Source organism: Stenella coeruleoalba (genome assembly GCF_951394435.1).
Source record: "Stenella coeruleoalba genome assembly, chromosome: 16".
NCBI classification, from domain to species: Eukaryota; Metazoa; Chordata; class Mammalia; order Artiodactyla; family Delphinidae; genus Stenella; species Stenella coeruleoalba.
In genome coordinates, this window is record NC_137162.1 from 77689189 (window position 1) to 77707373 (window position 18185).

Here is an 18185-nt window from a genome sequence, read left to right on the forward strand (position 1 = left end):
TGATGCACGGTCATGAGCTAAGGAATGCCTGGCCTCTAGAAGCTGGAAAAGGCAAGAAAACATATTGTCCCCTAGAGAAAGCCTCTAGAAAGAATGTAGCTCTGCTGATCCAGTTTGGACTCCTGACCTCCAGAACTGTAAGATGATAAATTTGTTTTAAGCCACTAAATCTGTGGTAATTTGTTATACAAACGGTGGGAAACTAATACACACTGCATAAATGTAAGGTGATGTATTACTAGTTTACTAGAAATCAAGAATATTAATAAAGCTAATAGCAGCTGTCATTTATTGAACATCTCTTTTTTTTTTTCTCCGGTACACGGGCCTCTCACTGTTGTGGCCTCTCCCGTTGCGGAGCACAGGCTCCGGACGCGCAGGCTCAGCGGCCATGGCTCACGGGCCCAGCCACGCCGCGGCATGTGGGATCTTCCCGGACCAGGGCACGAACCCGTGTCCCCTGTATCGGCAGGCGGACTCTCAACCACTGCGCCACCAGGGAGGCCCTGAACATTTCTTTTATACTAGGCACCATACTAAGCCCTTTATGTTTATAATCTTATGCAATGATAGAACAATGTTTCAGGTGGGTATTAGTGTGTTTACTTTATAGACGGACAAACTGAGGCTCAGAGAGGTTAAGTAACTTGTCTAAAGCCACATAACAAACTAGGATGTTTTAGAGGTGAGAGCTGAACCCAGTTATCACTCCAAAATTTTCTGTGTGTTCATCCCCATTCCCAGATTTTATTATGAACTTGGGTTGCGTCCCATCCTTTGTGTTTGTAATTATGTAGTTATGTATGTAATTATGTATATAATTATGTTTGTACGTGTCAGCATAGGAGTGGGAGCTGGACGAGGCAGAGGACGACATCCACGTCTGGGGCGTATAAGATGAAGGAGGAGCCGAAGCCATCTCCACAAGTCGCAGGTGGCTGGCTCATCCAGGCACCCGCGGTAGATGTGAGGCTACAGAAAAGTGGGTGAGACAAAGAAAGCGCCCGACACTTAAAGTCGAAGAGCCCTCGTTTCTCATTTGCGTAGATCCTGGAGCCTCGCGGCCGTGCGGTGTCAGGGGTCGAAGACACAGGGTGGGGCCCCTTCGCTCCGTTTCCAGGAGCAACTGCCAAGGGAAGGGGCGCAGCGGGCAGCCGGCTGCGAAGGAGGACGCTCCCTCCCACCGGCCCGCACCGCCCGCACGGCCCGCACAGCCTCTTGTTTTGGAGGCCCGCGTGGTCCCCAGTCATTGGCCGCCTTGCAATCCGAAGCCCCGGGGAGGCGGAGCGGTCTCCACAGTTGTAGTTCCCGGGTTCCCCTGCCGCCGGCCCCGCCTTCCGGCCTGAGGCGCCCTCCCGGCCGCGCGGGACCACAACTCCCAAAAGGCCTCGCGGTCGGAGGGGGCGGGGCCGGCGCAGGGGAGGCCGGGGGCGGGGCCGCCTGGGGGATGAAGTCGGGGGCACTCGACTCACCAGCCTCGCTCGCAGCTGCCGGGCGCCAGGCAGAGCGTCCCCTACCTCCCGACGGGCGTGCAAACCTCTGACCCTGGAGTCTCTCGGCCGCCGGGAGTCGTCCCCTTGGGTCGTCGCCCGGGCCGCCCGCCGTTCTCCGGCCCCGAGGGGCCCGGCCGGCCGCGGCGAGGGGAGAGGTCAGCATGAGCCGGGGGGTCGGGCGGGCCGGCGCAGGGCAGGGGGCGGCGGCCGCGTTGCAGCTGCTGGTCACCCTGAGCTTCCTCCCGAGCGTCGTCGAGGCCCAGGTGAGCCCGAGTGATGGCGGCGCGGGGACCCCCGGCCGAAAGCCGGCGGCTGCAGCGGCGGCGACCGGGCCGCGGCTGAGGCGCGGGAGGGCCGGAGCCGCAGCCCGGCGTGGTTTCTGGCGAGCGGAAAAGATGGGGGGGCGGGGAGGGGGGCTGAAACCGTGATCGTTGAGCCCAGGAAACGCCTGCGAGCCGCTCGCGGCGTACGGGGCTGGCGACACTCCTGGGGTGATGGCAGGAGAATGAGGAAGATGGTGACGGTCCCCGGAGGTGTTTTCGTTTCTGTCTTTCTGATGTTTAAGCGGCTGAGAGTGTGGCGGGAGATGGGACGGGAATGAAAACCTCCGCGGCTGTTTTGGGAAGAGAGCACGCAGAGAAATGGGGAAGTCCTCCCTGCGGCGAGCTCAGGGGGTCGGCGGGCAGGTGGAGAGGAGGTGACAGACCCCGCGGGCCTGCAACAGCCGTGTGGATCGCGAGGGGGACGAGACTTAACTTCCTCGACTTTCGGACTAGAGAACCCCTCGCATCTTCCCTCGCTCAGGACCGCGGTATTTTTACCCAGCTTGTACTCGGTCTGCTAAGTGGCGTCGCCAGGTGAGCCCAAGTACGAGACCGGAGGTCTGTGTCTGATCTTGTGGCTCCATCAGCAGTGAGGTGCTGGCTGGTAAATTAGGGTTTGGGGGTTGTCTTTGTGAGGCGTATCTTAAGGAAGGGTTCTCAATATGCTGGAAATCAGAGCGTTAGCTTCCCGCAGCCTTTTGCCTTAAGAAAGGTGTTTGCTTCTTTTTCATACAGGAGAATTTGAGTAGACCTCTGCCAGGTGCTCTCTTGCCTGCACCTGCTCCAAAGTGGTAAAACCGCTAAAAGCAAAAAACACAAAAGGTGTCTCAGGTGGCCCGATAATGAGGGAGACGTCGATTGAAGCAATTAATGCTGATTGTTAAGTAAAATTGAAGATAACTGAGGGTAACCGTGTAAACATGTTTTTCTCACTTTTTATTAGGTGTCATAGTGTTATGGTGTTCTGAATCCCGAATGCCCGAATATTCAGTTTCTGTCCCTGTTTGAAGTTTTTTTTTAAGGTTTTTTTTTTTTTGGATGTGGACCATTTTTTAAGTCTTTATTGAATTTCTTACAATGTTGCTTCTGTTTTATGTTTTGGTTTTTCGGCTGCGAGGCGTGTGGGATCTTAGCTCCCCGACCAGGGATCAAACCCACACCCCCTGCACTGGAAGGTGAGGTCTTAACCACTGGACCGCCAGGGAAGTCCCTGAATATTTTTTAAATGAATGATTTGACAAAAATAAAAGGGGCAGACTTTTGGTTTGGGTGGGGAGGGGGGATGGTAAAAATGCAGATTCTCTGGGTCCATTACCAGATGTTCTGATTTAAGGGATCTGGATGTGAACCAAGAATCAGCATTTTAAACCAACCTTGCAAGTAACTAATGCAGTTACCCTTGTAACTATCTTTTAACCCCACTTGGAAACACTGAAATAGATAGTGGCAATCTGGGCATATCTACCAGACTTACGAAAAGTATATTTTCCAAATTGTCTTTGGCAAAATTATTTTCTAGTTATTAGTGGGTCGTTTCTTTTTGAGTAGAATTTACATTTAGCTATTTTTTAAAATTTTGATTTTTCTCATTTTCTCTTTATATAGCATATATTAATTGTATACTTTATTACCAATGTAGAAGCTTTGTTTTAGGTTCCTATCACTAATTATGTGTATTAATGCTTTATAATTCCATGTGTACTTTAAGTTTTATTATATCCAAGTGAATATATGTAATTTAAGTTTCATTATGTCCAAATGAATATATATAGTTCAATAGTTAAAGATTTGCACATATTCAAGGTAGCATTGTACCAAACAGTCCTCAAAAATGAATATATATGTTTTTTGTTTCCAGTGGTACTTTCTAATATAGTGTTGGATCATATTTTAGATAGTACTTTAATCTGTAACATGTTTAAATATACATTATCTCATTTTATTTGACATATCTGTGGGCCGATTGAGGTAACTGACGTTAAGAGAGCTTACATGATAAATATCACACTTGTTAAGTAAGTGAACAAGATTAGACTGGAGCCCCAGTAGGCTTCTTTCTGGTTTATACAGTGCATCTCAGCGTGCTTGCTTCTTTGCGGTATAGAAATAGAGCAGAGGGAGACCCAGGAAAATAAAAAGATGGAACCAAGCCAGTTCTTTCTCTTCTCTTTCATACACTAAATTGGAAGAAAAACGGTAAAGAATAAAGGGAAGAATTAGATTTTTTAAAAAGTACTTCTATTCAGAAGAACTTAGTTAAGGAGATGAATATTTTGAATATTATCTCCTTACATTAAAAGCATAAAATTATTTTTAAGCACACGAAATGACAGGCATTTGTACACCACATACCCCATGTTTTATAAATGAAATGCAAATGTGCTTTGTATTATGGCAAAACATAGGAACTAAAAACATAGTGCATACAAGTGATATAACAAGTTAATCTTCCTGTAAAGAAATAACTTCAGTCAGATATATTTTTAAATTTTTTAAAATGCATTTCTGAGGTGGCAGGAAATCAAGGAATACATAAAGCCGCCCCGCACCCCCCCAGGATGGAAAGCCAGAACCTTGAGACTCAAACAGTGCTGCTTCAGTCCCATTACCTTGAGGACTTCCCCCGAACTCTGAACACCTTGAGCCTTCTGCTTTAACAACTGCATGGAGTGGCGTGAACAAATAAAGCGTGTGTCTGCCCAAAGAGAGGGAAATAAAAGGAGGCCCCACCATAAAGCTTGGGCTCCACAGAGCTACATCTTCAATGCAAGGGTAAATGAGAAATGAAACCCACCACAAGTAAGGGGAAAGTGAAGAAACTTGCTAGGGGAAGGGGAAAAAAAACCGCCTTGAGAATTTGTAACCATGAACCAGCCCTTATACAGGGCAAATTCATGCCACCTGTACTGGGAAAAGCTTTAAGTGGGAAATTTAATTTGTAGCAGCCTCAGGTTGGTACGCTCCCAGTTTACTGGTAAAAGCAAATATCCAAATATACTGGGATTTATTTTCAACCCAGGCCCTAAAGAATTCTTGAAGATAAAGTGTCAGGAAGAATAAGCTAATAGTCAAAACACACAAAGGCACCATGAATGAGATATTAGAAATATAGATTATAGAAATAGACCTATAATGACCTTAGATTTTGAAAATATCAGACATAATTTAAAATCACTGTTTAATGTGTTTAAATAAAAAGCCTTGAAAGTATGAAAAAGAACAAGAAATTTTAAAGAATTACCCAAAAGATTAAAACATAATGAAATAGAAGTTCTAGAAATGAAATTAAGAAATCAATGGATGGATTAAATAGCTGATTATACCTAGCAGAAAAAAATGATTATTGAATCAGACATCCATTTAATGTACTTTTCTTTCTACTTGACCCTCCAACACCTCCTTTTCCATCACTTTTAGCTTCATACTTCACCAACAAAGTTGGAGTAATCAGAATAATCCACATCTGTCCACCTACTAGTCCCTGACACATAATTGGACTTCCTGTAGATTACCATGGATGAACTGTTTGTGCTCTTATCAAAGGTCAATCCCTCCACTTGTATTTTAGTCCCATTCTTTCCAGTTCAAGGACATGGCTTGAGCAAATCTTCCCTTTCTCTCCTGGATCATTGATTTTTCCTGCTCTAATGGACTGTTACTGTCATCATAAAACATGCTGTTAATTCTACTATTTTAAATTTCTCTCTTGAGCCACCCATCTCTTCTGACTCTGCTCAGTTTTTCTTTTCCCCTCTATAGAAAAACTCCTCAAAAGAGTTACCTTTATCTTTCCTCTTCTGATCATTCAGCCCATTGCAGTCTGACTTTTGGCTCTACCACTTCTTTAAAACTGCTCTTGTCAAGGTCACTAATGTCTTCCTTGATGCTAAAGCCAGTAGTTTAAAAAGCTAAGGTTTAAAAACTGTCGGCAGGGCTTCCCTGGTGGCACAGTGGTTGGGAGTCCGCCCGCTGATGCAGGGGACGTGGGTTTGTGCCCCGGTCTGGGAGGATCCCACATGCTGTGGAGTGGCTGGGCCCGTGAGCCATGGCTGCTGAGCCTGCGTGTCTGGAGCCTGTGCTCCGCAACGGGAGAGGCCACCGCCCAAAAAAAAAAAAAAAAAAACAATCGGCAGACTTTTTCACAGCTCACCACTCACTGTCTTTGAAATATGTTTCTTGTTTTTTTTTTTCTTTTTTTGGTTTCCAGGATAGTATACTTTTCTGATTTTTTTCCCTGTCTTTCTGCAGGCCAGTCTTTCTTAGAATCCTTTGCTTGTTCCTCCTCTGTTCCTAACCGCTAATGTTGAACCTCAGGGTTCAAATCTTGTAGTCTTTCTTCTCTCCACCTTTGTCATCTCATTTAGTCTCTTGATTTTAAATACCATCTATATAACTGACTTTCAGAATCTCCAGACTAGGATTCTCAGCTCTAGATCCATACATCCAACTACCTTTTCAACCTCTCCACTTGGATAATTAATAGGTATCACGAACTTGATGTATCAGGAACCGAATTCCTGATTTTTTCCCCCCTCAAATCTGTTCTTCCCACAGTCTACTCCCCCTTAAACCTATGCTGCAGCCAAGCTGACTTCCCAGCTGTTCCTCAAACACGGCAAATGTGTTCTTGCATTGAGACTCTTGGACTAGCAGTTTCCTCTGCCGAGCTAACACTCTTCTCATGTATTCATGTGGTCCACTCGCTCACTTTCTTAGGTTTCTGCTAAAGCGTCACCTTATCTGCCATGTCCACTTACCTAAATTGTCGCCTTCCCTGACCATACAATATAAAAGAGAAACCCTTCATCCTTGCCTTGTACTCCATGTTCCTTTTAGGCTTTGCTTAAAACTCTTCCAGTGGCTTCCTGCCTCACTCAGTGTTGTGCACGGTACAAAAACATACTTGCTCTTTATCCCGTATTCCTGGCACGAAGCTCCTAAAAGCCTTGCAATTTCCTGAGAAATAGGGGTGCCCCTTTCAGTCGTAGCTGAGTTTATGCTAATGAGGTGACTTAGGTGGGAACCCCTAGAGAGCTTCAGGATGAGCCTGGTGCAGAAAGGCCAAGTGCTTAGAGGACTGGAACTTTCGGCCCTACCCACTGATCTCCAGGTTCGGGCAAGGGGTGCTGTAGATTGAGCTCTGTAAAAACTCATAGAACAGTGAGATTCGATGAGCTCCCAGGTTGATGAACGCATAGACTTGCTGGGAGAGCAGTGCAGAGGCACAGAACTTCTGCACGCTGCCCCCTCCCCCCATACGCCAATCAGTACCTTGCCCTGTGCATCTCTTCCATTTGGCTGTTTCTGAGTTGTACCCTTTGCAGTAAACCAGTAAACGTAAGTAAAGTGTTTTCCTGAGTTCTATAGGCCATTCTAGCTAATTATCAAACCTGAGAAGGAAGTTGTGGGAACCCCTCTCTATAGCCGGTCTGTCAGTTACAGGTGGCTTGGGGCTGGCATCTTAAGTCGGGGCAGTCCTGTGTGTCTACACCCTTAATCTTTGGGGTCTGCTCTAATTCCATGTGAAATCAGAATTGAATTGGGCACCCAGTTAATGTTGGAGAGGTGGAGAATTGGTTGGTGTGAGAAAGCACCAGACTCAGAAAAGCCACAATCTTAATAAAGGTCCTCTAATTCTCCTTTTACCTACTATGTAGTCCTCCTTATTGTTTCTCTGAGCCCTTGGGCAAGCTTACTGCCTCAGGGCCTTCGCATTTAGTATTCCCAATGCCTGGAATGCTTCTTCCTCTCCCGGCCCCCCTCACCACCACCCCCCCACCAAAAAAGCATTGGTTCGCTCCTTCCCCTCTAAGTTTTGCTGAAATTTCAGTTGGACCTTCTATAATTATCCCTGTTTAAAAATTTAGCAGCACCGATTCTGTAACACCTGTCTCAATTCTCTAGTTTTCCTCCATATCACTTTATTACTATCTGACAGACTCTATACTTTGGTCATTCATTTGTTTTTCTCTTCTATGAGAATTCTCTTTCTTCTAATATTACATTCCCAGTAATTAGAACAGTGCAGGGCTTATGTTAGGCTCTCAATAAATATGTTGGATAAATGAATAAATGAATGGAAGAGAAGTGCAAGTAAGTTATTCAGAATGAACCCCAGAAAGATAACAGGATGGTAAATGTTTAAGAGAGCTTAAGAGATGTGAAGAATAGAGTAAGAAGGTCTGATGTGATGACTGGAGTTCCAGAAGGTTAAAACAGAATAGGGAAAAAGCAGTATTTTTACTGCATGTCAATGTGAAAAAGACAACCCAATAGAAAAATGAACAAAAGATATAAACAGACATTTTACACAAGAATAGAAATGTTTTATAAAACATTAGAATTTTGTACCTCATTAGTGCAAAAAAAAATCAGAGACCCTTTCATGCTTATTAGATTGGCAAAAATGAAAACAGATTAATGTAAAATATTGGTGAGGATATGATTAAACAGTAACTCCCATCCACTGTTGGTAGGGTTGTAAACTGGTACAACTGTTTTGGAAATAAGCCTGTCATTCCCTAGTAAAACTGAACATGTACTTCTAGTAATTCTCCTAAGCATATAACCTGGAGGATGTCTTACACACACATATATATCAGGAGATATGTACAAAAATGTTTGTATGACATTATTCTTTAGCTGATTCTGGAAATAACCTAAATATGAATTGTATTAGTTTCCTATTGCTGCTGTAACAAATTTACAAACTTGGTGGCTTAATATAACACAAAGTTATTATCTTATAGTTCTATGCCCAGAAGTCTGAAAATTGGTCTTAAAGGTGTGATAAATGTGTGAACAAGGCTTCTTTCTCCCTTTCTCTAGGGGAGAACTGTTCCTTGCCTTTTCCAAGCTTCTAAAAGCTGCTGTGTTCCTTGGCTTGTGGCCTCTTCCTCCATCTTCAAAGCCAGCAGTGTAGAATCTTCCAATCTTCCTCTGACTCTGACACACCTGTCTCCCTCTTATAAAGAACTTTGTATTGGTTCCACCTGAATAATCCAGTGTAATCTCACCATCTTAAATTCCTTAACTTAATCACATCTGCTAAGTCCCTTTTAACATAGTCACAGGTTTCAGAAATTAGAGCATGGACATCTTCGGGGGGCCATCTCTCTGCTTACCGTATATAATAGATCAACAATAGAACAAATAAATCATGACATTTTCAGATAATGTAACATTTACAGCAGTGAAAATAAATGAGCTACTATAAAATTCATCATCTTGGGTAAATGCCAAAGTAAAATGTTAGCAAAAGAAGCACATCACAGAAGAAGTCACACATTAGATTACGTTCATGTTAAAGTTTAAAAACAGGAAAGAATAACCTAAGTACATTGTTTAGGGATACATATGTGATGAAATTATAAAGAAAAGAAATAAACGAAAGTAAAATTTTTACCTCTAAGAGGAGGGAGATGGATATAATTAAAAAGGGACTTCAAAGATACTGGTGGTATTCCATTTCTATTTATAAATTTTATTTAGATATGATTGACATAATACTGTATCAATGTTAGATGTACAACATAATGATTTGTTATCTCTATATATTGTGAAATGATCACCAGAATAAGTCTAGTTAAAACCCATCACCATACATTATTAGAATTTTTTTTTCTTGTGATAAAAACTTTTAAGATTTACTTTATTAGGAAGTTTCAAATATATAATACAGTCTTATTAACTGTAGTCACTGTGCTGTACATTACATCCCCCTGACTTTATAACTGGAAGCTTATACTTTTTAACCCCCTTCCCACATTTCCCTGAACCTCCTACCCCAGCGCCTCTGACAGCACTAATCTGTTCTCTGTATGCATACGCTTAGATTTCTTTTTGATTTTTGTTGTTGTTGTGTTTTGTTTAGACTCCACGTGTAAGTGAGACTGTATGGTATTTATCTTTCTCTCCCTTAGTTCAGTAAGCATTATGTCCTCAAGTTCCATCCATGTTGCAAATGGCCAGGTTTTATTCATTTTCATGACTGGATATATTGTGTATATATACCACATTTTCTTTATTCATCCATCAATGGATACTTGGATCGCTTCCGTACTTGGTTATTGTAAATAATGCTGCAGTGAACGTGGAGCTACATATATCTTTTCAAGTTAGTATATTTGTTTTCTTCAGTTAAATACCAAGAAGTGAAATTGTTGGATCTTGTGGTAGTTCTATTTTTAATTTTTTTCTGGGCCCTCCATACGGTTCTCCATGGTGACTGCACCAATTTACATTCCCACCAACAGTGCCCAAGGGTTTTCTTTCCTCCACATCCTCACCAACACTTGTTACTTCTTGTCTTTTTGATAATAGCCATGCTGACAGGTGTGATGTGATATCTCATTGTGGTTTTGATTTTCGTTTCCCTGATGATTGGTGATACTGAGCACCTTTTCGTGTACCTGCTGGCCATCCATATGTCTTCTTTGGAAAAAGGTCTGTTCAGATTCTCTGCTCATATTTTAATCAGATTATTCTTTGCTGTTAAATTGTGTGAGTTCTTTATATATTTTGGATATTAACCCCTTACTGCATATGATTTGCAAATATTTTCTTCCATTCCATAGGTTGTCTTTTCATTTTGTTAGTGGTTTTGCTTTGCTGTGCAGCTTTTTTTTTTTTGAAGTTTTTTCTTTTTTTTAATTAATTAATTTATTTTTGGCTGTGTTGGGTCTTTGTTTCTGTGCGAGGGCTTTCTCTAGTTGTGGCAAGCGGGGGCCACTCTTCATCGCGGTGCGCGGGCCTCTCACTATCGTGGCCTCTTTTGTTGTGGAGCACAGGCTCCAGACGCGCAGGCTCAGTAGTTGTGGCTCACGGGTCTAGTTGCTCCGCGGCATGTGGGATCTTCCTGGACCAGGGCTTGAACCCGTGTTCCCTGCATTGGCAGGCAGATTTTTAACCACTGCGCCACCAGGGAAGCCCTGTGCAGAAGCTTTTTAGTTTGACGTAGTCCCACTAGTTTGTTTTTACTTTTGTTGCCTTTGCTTTTGGTGTCAAATCCAAAAAATCATCACTAAGACTGATGTCAAGGAGCTTAACACTTGTGTTTTCTTCTAGGAGTTTTAGGGTATCAGGTCTTATGTTCAAATCTTTGATCCACTTGAGTTAATTTTTGTGTATGCTGTAAGATAATGGTCCACTTTTCATTCTTGTGCATGTGGCTGTATGCCTGGTTTTCCCAACACTGTTTATTGAAGAGACTATCCTTTCCCCATTGTGTATTCTTGGCTCTGTTGTCATAAATTACTTGACTGTATATTTATGGGTTTCTTTCTGGGCTTTTTATTCTGTTTTGTTGGTCTGTGTGTTTTTGTTTTTCTAGGTTTGCAATATAGTTTGAAATTGGGGCATATGATGCCTCCAGCTTTGTTTTTTCTCAAGATTGCTTTGGCTGTTCTGGGTCTTTTATGATTCCACACAAATTTTTAGGACTCCTCTATTTCTGTGAAAAATGCTGTTGGAATTTTGATAGGGATTGTATTGAACCTTTATACTGCTTTGAGTACTATGGACATTTTAACAATATTCTTCTAATCCATGAGTATGGAATAGCCTTCCGTTTATTGTGTCTTTAATATTTTCCATAATAAATTATAGTTTCTAGGTCTTAAACCTCTTGGTTAAATTTTTTCCTAGGTGTTATTTCTTTTTGTTGCAATGGTAAATGAATTGTTTCTTAATTTCTCTTTCTGATAGTTTGTTATTAGTGTATGGAAGCACTACACATGATTTTTGTGTATTGATTTTGTATCCTGGAACTTGTTTATTAGTTCTAACAGTGTTTAGTCTGAAATTCTTTAGGATTTTCTGTGCATAATATCATATCATCTGCAAATAGTGAAAATTTTACTTCTTCCTCTCCAACTTGGGTGCCTTTTATTTCTTCTTCCTGTCTAATTTCTATTTTTTAAAATTTGGTTATATACAGTGTTTGTCTTAGTAGTAGCCTTTAACAGTTGGAAATAAGTTCACAGTAATTTTGTATGCCTTACTCCAGCCCCTACGCAGTTAAAATTTTTAAAAATACTGTGGTTTACTAACTAAAAGTTAACAATTTAAGAAGAATTTGTAAGAATGAGCAGTCGTGGGTAAAATATTTTTAAAGCCTAGAAAGATTTTTGGTGTGTATTTTGTTTCCTCTTTTCCCCCCTTTTATTATTTAGGGGCCTAGAATTTGAAGTTTTGTAAGCAGTAAGCTCAGAGCAATGGAATGAAATTTGGTGGAGTTAGTGACAGGATCTTAGTAAGTGGGATAGCAAAGCATAGAAGAACTTCAGAGCCACAATGATTGATAATGATTCCTTTTCTTTATCTCAAGATAATATAGCTCTAACTCTTTATGTTGTAGCGTGAGACAAACAACTGGGAAGTTTCCATTTTTTGATCGTTCTTCGCATATATTCCTCTTATGGATCACATGAATAACCTTTAACAGACTGAGTCCCATTTTTTTTAATTTTAATTTTAATTGCGATAATTGTAGGTTCCATGCAGTTGTGAGAAATAATACGTAAAAATGTCATTTACCCTTTATCTAGTTTTTTCCAATGGTAACATTTTGTAAACATATAGTATAATATTATAAATGGGACATAGACGTTGATACAATCATGTGTATCTGTTTTACTTGTTTCATTTGTGTACCTATGGATTAGTTCTGTACTCTTTTATCACATGTATAGGTTTGTGTGTCCAGCACCAGTCAAGATACTGAAAAATTTCATCACTGCAAGGATCCTTTCTGTTGCCCTTTTGTAACCACACCTACCTCCTTCCTACCTTACTCCTCCATCAAGCTCCCATCCCCTTCTCCAGTCCCTAAGCGCTGGCAACCAGTAAGCTGTTCTCCATTTCTAAACTTTTGTCATTTCAAAAATGTTCTATCGGGCTTCCCTGATGGCTCAGTGGTTAAGAATCTTCCTGCCAATGCAGGGGACATCGATTCAAGCCCTGGTCTGGGAAGATCCCACATGCCACGGAGCAATTAAGCCCGTGCACCACAACTACTGAGCCTGTGCTCTAGAGCCCACGAGCCACAACTCCTGAGCCCGCGTGCCTAGAGCCCATGCTCCACAACGAGAGAAGCCACTGCAATGAGAAGCCTGCGCACCGCAACAAAGAGTAGCCCCCTCTCAACGCAACTAGAGGAAGCCCGTGCATGGCAACGAAGACACAACACGGCCGAAAATAAAATAAATAAAATAAAATAAAGTTATTAAAAAAATGTTACATGAATGAAACCATATGGTATGTAACCTTTTGGAATTGGCGCTTTTTCACTCAGCTTAATTCCATAAAGATTCATCCAAGTTGTGCATATTAATGAGTCCCATTTTTAAATTTAGCTGAAGAATGTTTTATGGAATTTTTAGACTCTGAACTCACTTTGTAAATATCAGTTTCTCTTCGATTAATGTATACTTTGAGTAGTGGATAAAAGCATAGATTTTAAAGTGCAGTAGACTTGTGACTTAAGTCTCATGTCTACTTTGGAAAAATTATTTTAACCTTGCTAAGCCTTAATATCCTGACATGTAAAATGAGGATAATAATACCATTTCTTAGGGTATTTAAAGAATAAATGAGTTAACATATGTAGTAGTCTTAGCATCATGCCTGTCACGTAAGTGTTCCATAAATGGCAGTCTAAAAGAAAGAGTTACTACAGCAATATTATTACAGCCTGTGATTTCTAGGTTAATCTTGGAAGAAGTTGCCTTAGCATTCCAATGACTATTTGGATTTTATGTATGTTTAGTCAAGGGAGAAAGCATTCAATAGCTTTCTTTTTGACCGCTGAACAAGAATGTTTAGTTCTTCAGAATGGGTATATCTAATCCTTCTATTGCTTTTTATTTAATTGACCATTGTAAAAAAGTGACTGCTTTAAATGTTATATATCTTAATCAGCAAATACTAACTAAGTTGAATGCATAATTTAGCTTTTTATGTAACAGTACAGATTTGTTAAGATTGAAACATCAGTAGTTTACATCTTTTCAATTATATACATGTTTCCCCCTAGGTCACCGGTGTCCTGGATGACTGCTTGTGTGATGTTGATAGCATCGATAACTTCAACACCTTCAAAATCTTCCCCAAAATAAAAAAGCTGCAAGAACGAGACTATTTCCGTTATTACAAGGTATGGTTATAATTTCAGATTCCGTTGGTACTAAAGATTTTTATATAGCTCTCTACAGGTGCAACTCTTGCGACTCTTTTGGAAACCCATTTCTACTCAGCACCCTGTGTGTATCCTTTATCATTGGAATGTATTAAGTATTGCAGTGAAAACCTATTAGTCTTTTTGAACCCTAAGAATCTGAACTCCCTTCTTATGTTTGGGGGATTTCTCATTGTTCAATTTGGGTTTTGAGGCAGAGACTCCTTCTTCTAAAGAAGCTGAAAATGCCCAGGACTTATTTTATCAGTCTCCCTTGTAACTTAGGTTCTGTTATCCAGACACACCTACCCAGGCTCTGAGTTGTGCTGATGGCATTGTCGTGTGCTGTCGTTGTTAGTGGTACACGGTTCCACAGCAGCATTTGTTGGGTAGCTCACTGTGACAGGTGGCAAAGCAGCCTGAGGATAGAAGCAGAACACCATCCATAGTAGACTGCAGCATTGGTTCTTAAGTCTAACAATAGTCCACGCTGGACCGTTTCAGAATAACCAATGGTAGGTTAAAGGCAGTAGCAATAACACAAATTCAAAAGAACAATGGTTTAAAAGCTGCTGTTGTGTTCTTGCTCTCAGTATTTGGTTGGGTTTATAATTTCTTTGATTTTCATTTTTAGTTTATTTTAAAAAGTAAGCATGATTTCCTTTTTTATCCTGTTACTGTATAGGTTATCTTAGTCCTTTAAATATATTTTATACATTTATTTATGTATTTATTTTTGGCCGCGTTGGGTCTTCATTGCTGTGTGCGGGCTTTCTCTAGTTGCTGTGAGCAGGGGCTACTTTTCGTTGCGGTGCACAGGCTTCTTATTGCGGTGGCTTCTCTCTGCGGAGCATGGGCTCTAGGCGCACAGACTTCACTAGTTGTGACACTTGGGCTCAGTAGTTGTGGCTCACGGGCTCTAGAGCGCAGGCTCAGTAGTTGTGGTGCATGGGCTTAGTTGCTCCTCAGCATGTGGGATCTTCCCAGGTCAGGGATCAAATCCATGTCCCCTGCATTGACAGGTGGATTCTTAACCACTGCGCCACCAGGGAAGTCCCCAGTCCTTTAAATATTTTTGAAGGTTAAAAAATAAAACTTCCCAAATAATGTAAGTTGTGCAGAAAGATAACAAAGTCAAAACCTAAAGATATGGGAACCCATCCCCTTTTCCCATCAGCCCCAAGAATATACAAAAAAGTGAATGTTTCTCCTCTATACAAAATCCTTTAGGAATACAGTTGCCATAAACTTACTTCAAAAAGAAATCTATACCTAAGCAAACTATTGTCTAACATTCTAGACATTTTACATACAAACAACACAGGTTCCAATAGCTTCTTCAGATTCCCACTCCTATGTCTATAAGTCTGTCTGCATTTGTAACTGCTTTCTCTTGCTTCCTTTCTACTGCTAGGCTTAACCATATGAAATTGTTGCTTTTAGAGATCAGAATGGTTGAATGTTGCCAGTTTCATATGGTTCAGTCTAATACAGAGAAGGAAGTGTTCCTTCTATCAAAGACCATCTCTTCACAGAACGTCCAGATCACATGTACACTCAACATGTCATGGCCCTCACTCTTTCACACTTACCTTTTGGGATTATATCTTCTGTTTCTGTATCCCCATAGATCTGGTCAATAGTAGGCACTCAAATATTTGAATAAATGAATGAATATCTCATTGAATCTTTATACTGAAATCCTGTTAGATCAACATTATCCACATTTTCCAGAGAATAAACAATGGTTTAGGTATCCTAAGGTAGGGTACTTTTGTTGGCTTACAAACGAAAGAGAAGTTTTATTAAGAAAAGGTGTGGAGCAGCTCACAAAATTGAAAGATAAGCTGAAGAAGCATATTTCAGAAAAGACAGAAATTATAGCAGGAACTAATGGCCATTCTCTTTATGATACTGCCAAAATTTTGGATCAAATTAACCATTTTCCCATATTTTAATATTACGCAAGAGTCAGATTTCTGGGAGAGAGGGTCTAAATTGGTCTAGGCAGGGTCATATAACCCCACCACTTGACCAAAGGACAATTTGGTTAATAGTCCTGTTTGCATGTGCATATTGTTTCTCCAAGAGAAATTAGGGGATGTTACAGAAGGAGGAAAAATGAAAGTTGAGTAGGCAAAAATAACAATGTGGTCATTGGCTAGCCAACATACAATTCATCATCATACATGCAATTTAAAAAATGTTCCAGCCAACATAATGAAATTACTGTGTGTGTAACTGGAATATATTCGTACCCTTTCCCAAAGGAGGGTAATGCAATGATCTAGTTAATCCAGTTATCTTCAAGTCTAGGATATATGGGTGCTATCTACTCTTCTTGTAGTTCTGTCAACCTGTGAATTCAAAAAAAAAAAAAAAAAAAGAAATTTGACGTAGAGTACATTAGTGGTGGAAGAGGAAAGCTAAGAGAAGAGGTTAATTTTAAACACACATACATGCTTATGATTCAGCAAGCAAGGAAATACAGGTAGAAGTAACAGTCTACCTCTATCAACCAGTCACTTGGCTGCTGTAGCTTGTATTTATATTTTCTCTCTTCTACTATCCGTTACATTCCTTTATTTGCCAAGTATTTATGGAATAATTACTCTGTAGCAGAGTGTATTCTAGGTGCTGTGGATACAATAGTGAATAAAACAAAGCCTCTCACTTTATGAAACTTTTTATATGATTAGGGAGACAGACAATAAACAAGGAAACAATAAAATAGCATTTACTTTATAATCATAGGAAATTACATGGAGAAAAATAAAATTGGAGATAGAGGATAATGGGAATGGAGAAGGTAGGTAGCCCTATTTTAAAGAAGGTGGTCAGGAAAGGAAGACATTCCTGCTGTGCCATTTGAGCAAAGACCTACCTAACGTGAAAGAGTCACCCGTGACAATCTGGAGAAAGAATATTCCAGGGAAGGGGAGTTGAACTGCAGGTATAAAGGCGCAGAGTGTTTGAAGACCAGTATAGCTGGAGGAAAGCGAATGAGAAGGAGATTTGGAGAGGTAGGTAGGGGCCAGATTAAAAAAAAAAAAAAAAAGAATTCCCTGGTGGTCCAGTGGTTTGGGCTCTGCGCTCTCCCTGCCAAAGGCTGGGTTTGATCCCTGGTCGGGGAACTAAGATCCCGCAAGCCACTTGGGGTGGCCAAAAACAAACAAACAAGAAAACCCCTATGCTTTCATTTAAGCATTTAAATCAAAATTTGAGAATTAAACAATGACTTAATAAGGCCCTGTAGTTTTTTGGGTTTTTTTAAACCACAGTGAGGCTTTTGGATCCAAAGTGTTATAAGAAGCTATTGGAGGAATTTGTACAAAAGAGACTGTATGGGTGTGAGAGAGGAAACAGAGAAAGCACTTCTGAGGCTATTGCAGTAGTCCAGCTGAAAGATGATATGGATTTGGAAATAGGCTGGTAGAGTTGGAAAAGGTGAAAAATGATCGAATTAGTGCCATATATGAAAGGTAACACAGCAAGCTCTTCTGATGGTTTGAATGTAAGGTGTGAGGGTAAAAGTGAACTCAAAGATGATGCCTGAGTTTTGAGCATGTTACCAAAAGTAAAATATATATATCATGGCCAAGTGGATTTCATTCCAAGAATGTAAAGATGAGGCTTTTAGGTCTTCAATAAGATTCAGTACACATTCCTGATTTTTTAAAACGTTGACAAAGTAAGAATGACGGATACTTCCTTAACATGATAATTTCAACCCTAACATCAGCACTGCCAGCACCTTACTTCTGGGGAAACACTAGAGCAATTCTTCCTTAGGTCAGGAACCATGAGGAGGGGTTACCTACTATCTCCTTTACTGTTGGACCAAATTGGCCAGTATAGTCAAACAAGAAAAAGCAACTAGAAGCATAAAAATTTTAAAAGAATAAATAAAGCTATCTCCATTTATAAATGACAAAGTAGACCTAGAAAACTCTAAATTATTAAATGAACACAAATAATAAAAAATGCATTAAGATAGCAGGTTATAAATTTAATATTGAAAAATCAATATCTGCATAAATACAAACAATAACAAGTTAGAAGATATAATGGAGAAGAAATTCCCATTTCCATTAGCAAAAAAAAGATAAAATATATAGGAATAAATGTATCAAGAAATGTGCAAAATCTAAAGGAAGAACGCTTCTAAACACTCCTGAAAGACATAAAACTAGG

The 18185-nt window shown here is 40.6% G+C and overlaps 1 protein-coding gene across 3 annotated transcripts in view; it reads left to right on the forward strand.

Annotated features, from left to right (window-relative positions):
• The first annotated feature begins 1446 nt into the window (after window positions 1–1446).
• The window catches only part of ERO1B (endoplasmic reticulum oxidoreductase 1 beta), a 68416-nt gene continuing 51677 nt past the window's right edge, over window positions 1447–18185 (forward strand). For 2 of the 3 annotated variants that reach the window (XM_079899816.1, XM_079899817.1), the window contains exons 1-2: window positions 1447–1756; window positions 13851–13970. In XM_079899816.1, the coding sequence (XP_079755942.1) occupies window positions 1655–1756; window positions 13851–13970 (222 nt within the window). In that variant the 5' untranslated portion in view covers window positions 1447–1654. Of the gene's footprint in view, window positions 1757–11661; window positions 13073–13850; window positions 13971–18185 lie in introns of those variants that run through there. The other variant, XM_079899818.1, reaches the window with a different exon arrangement.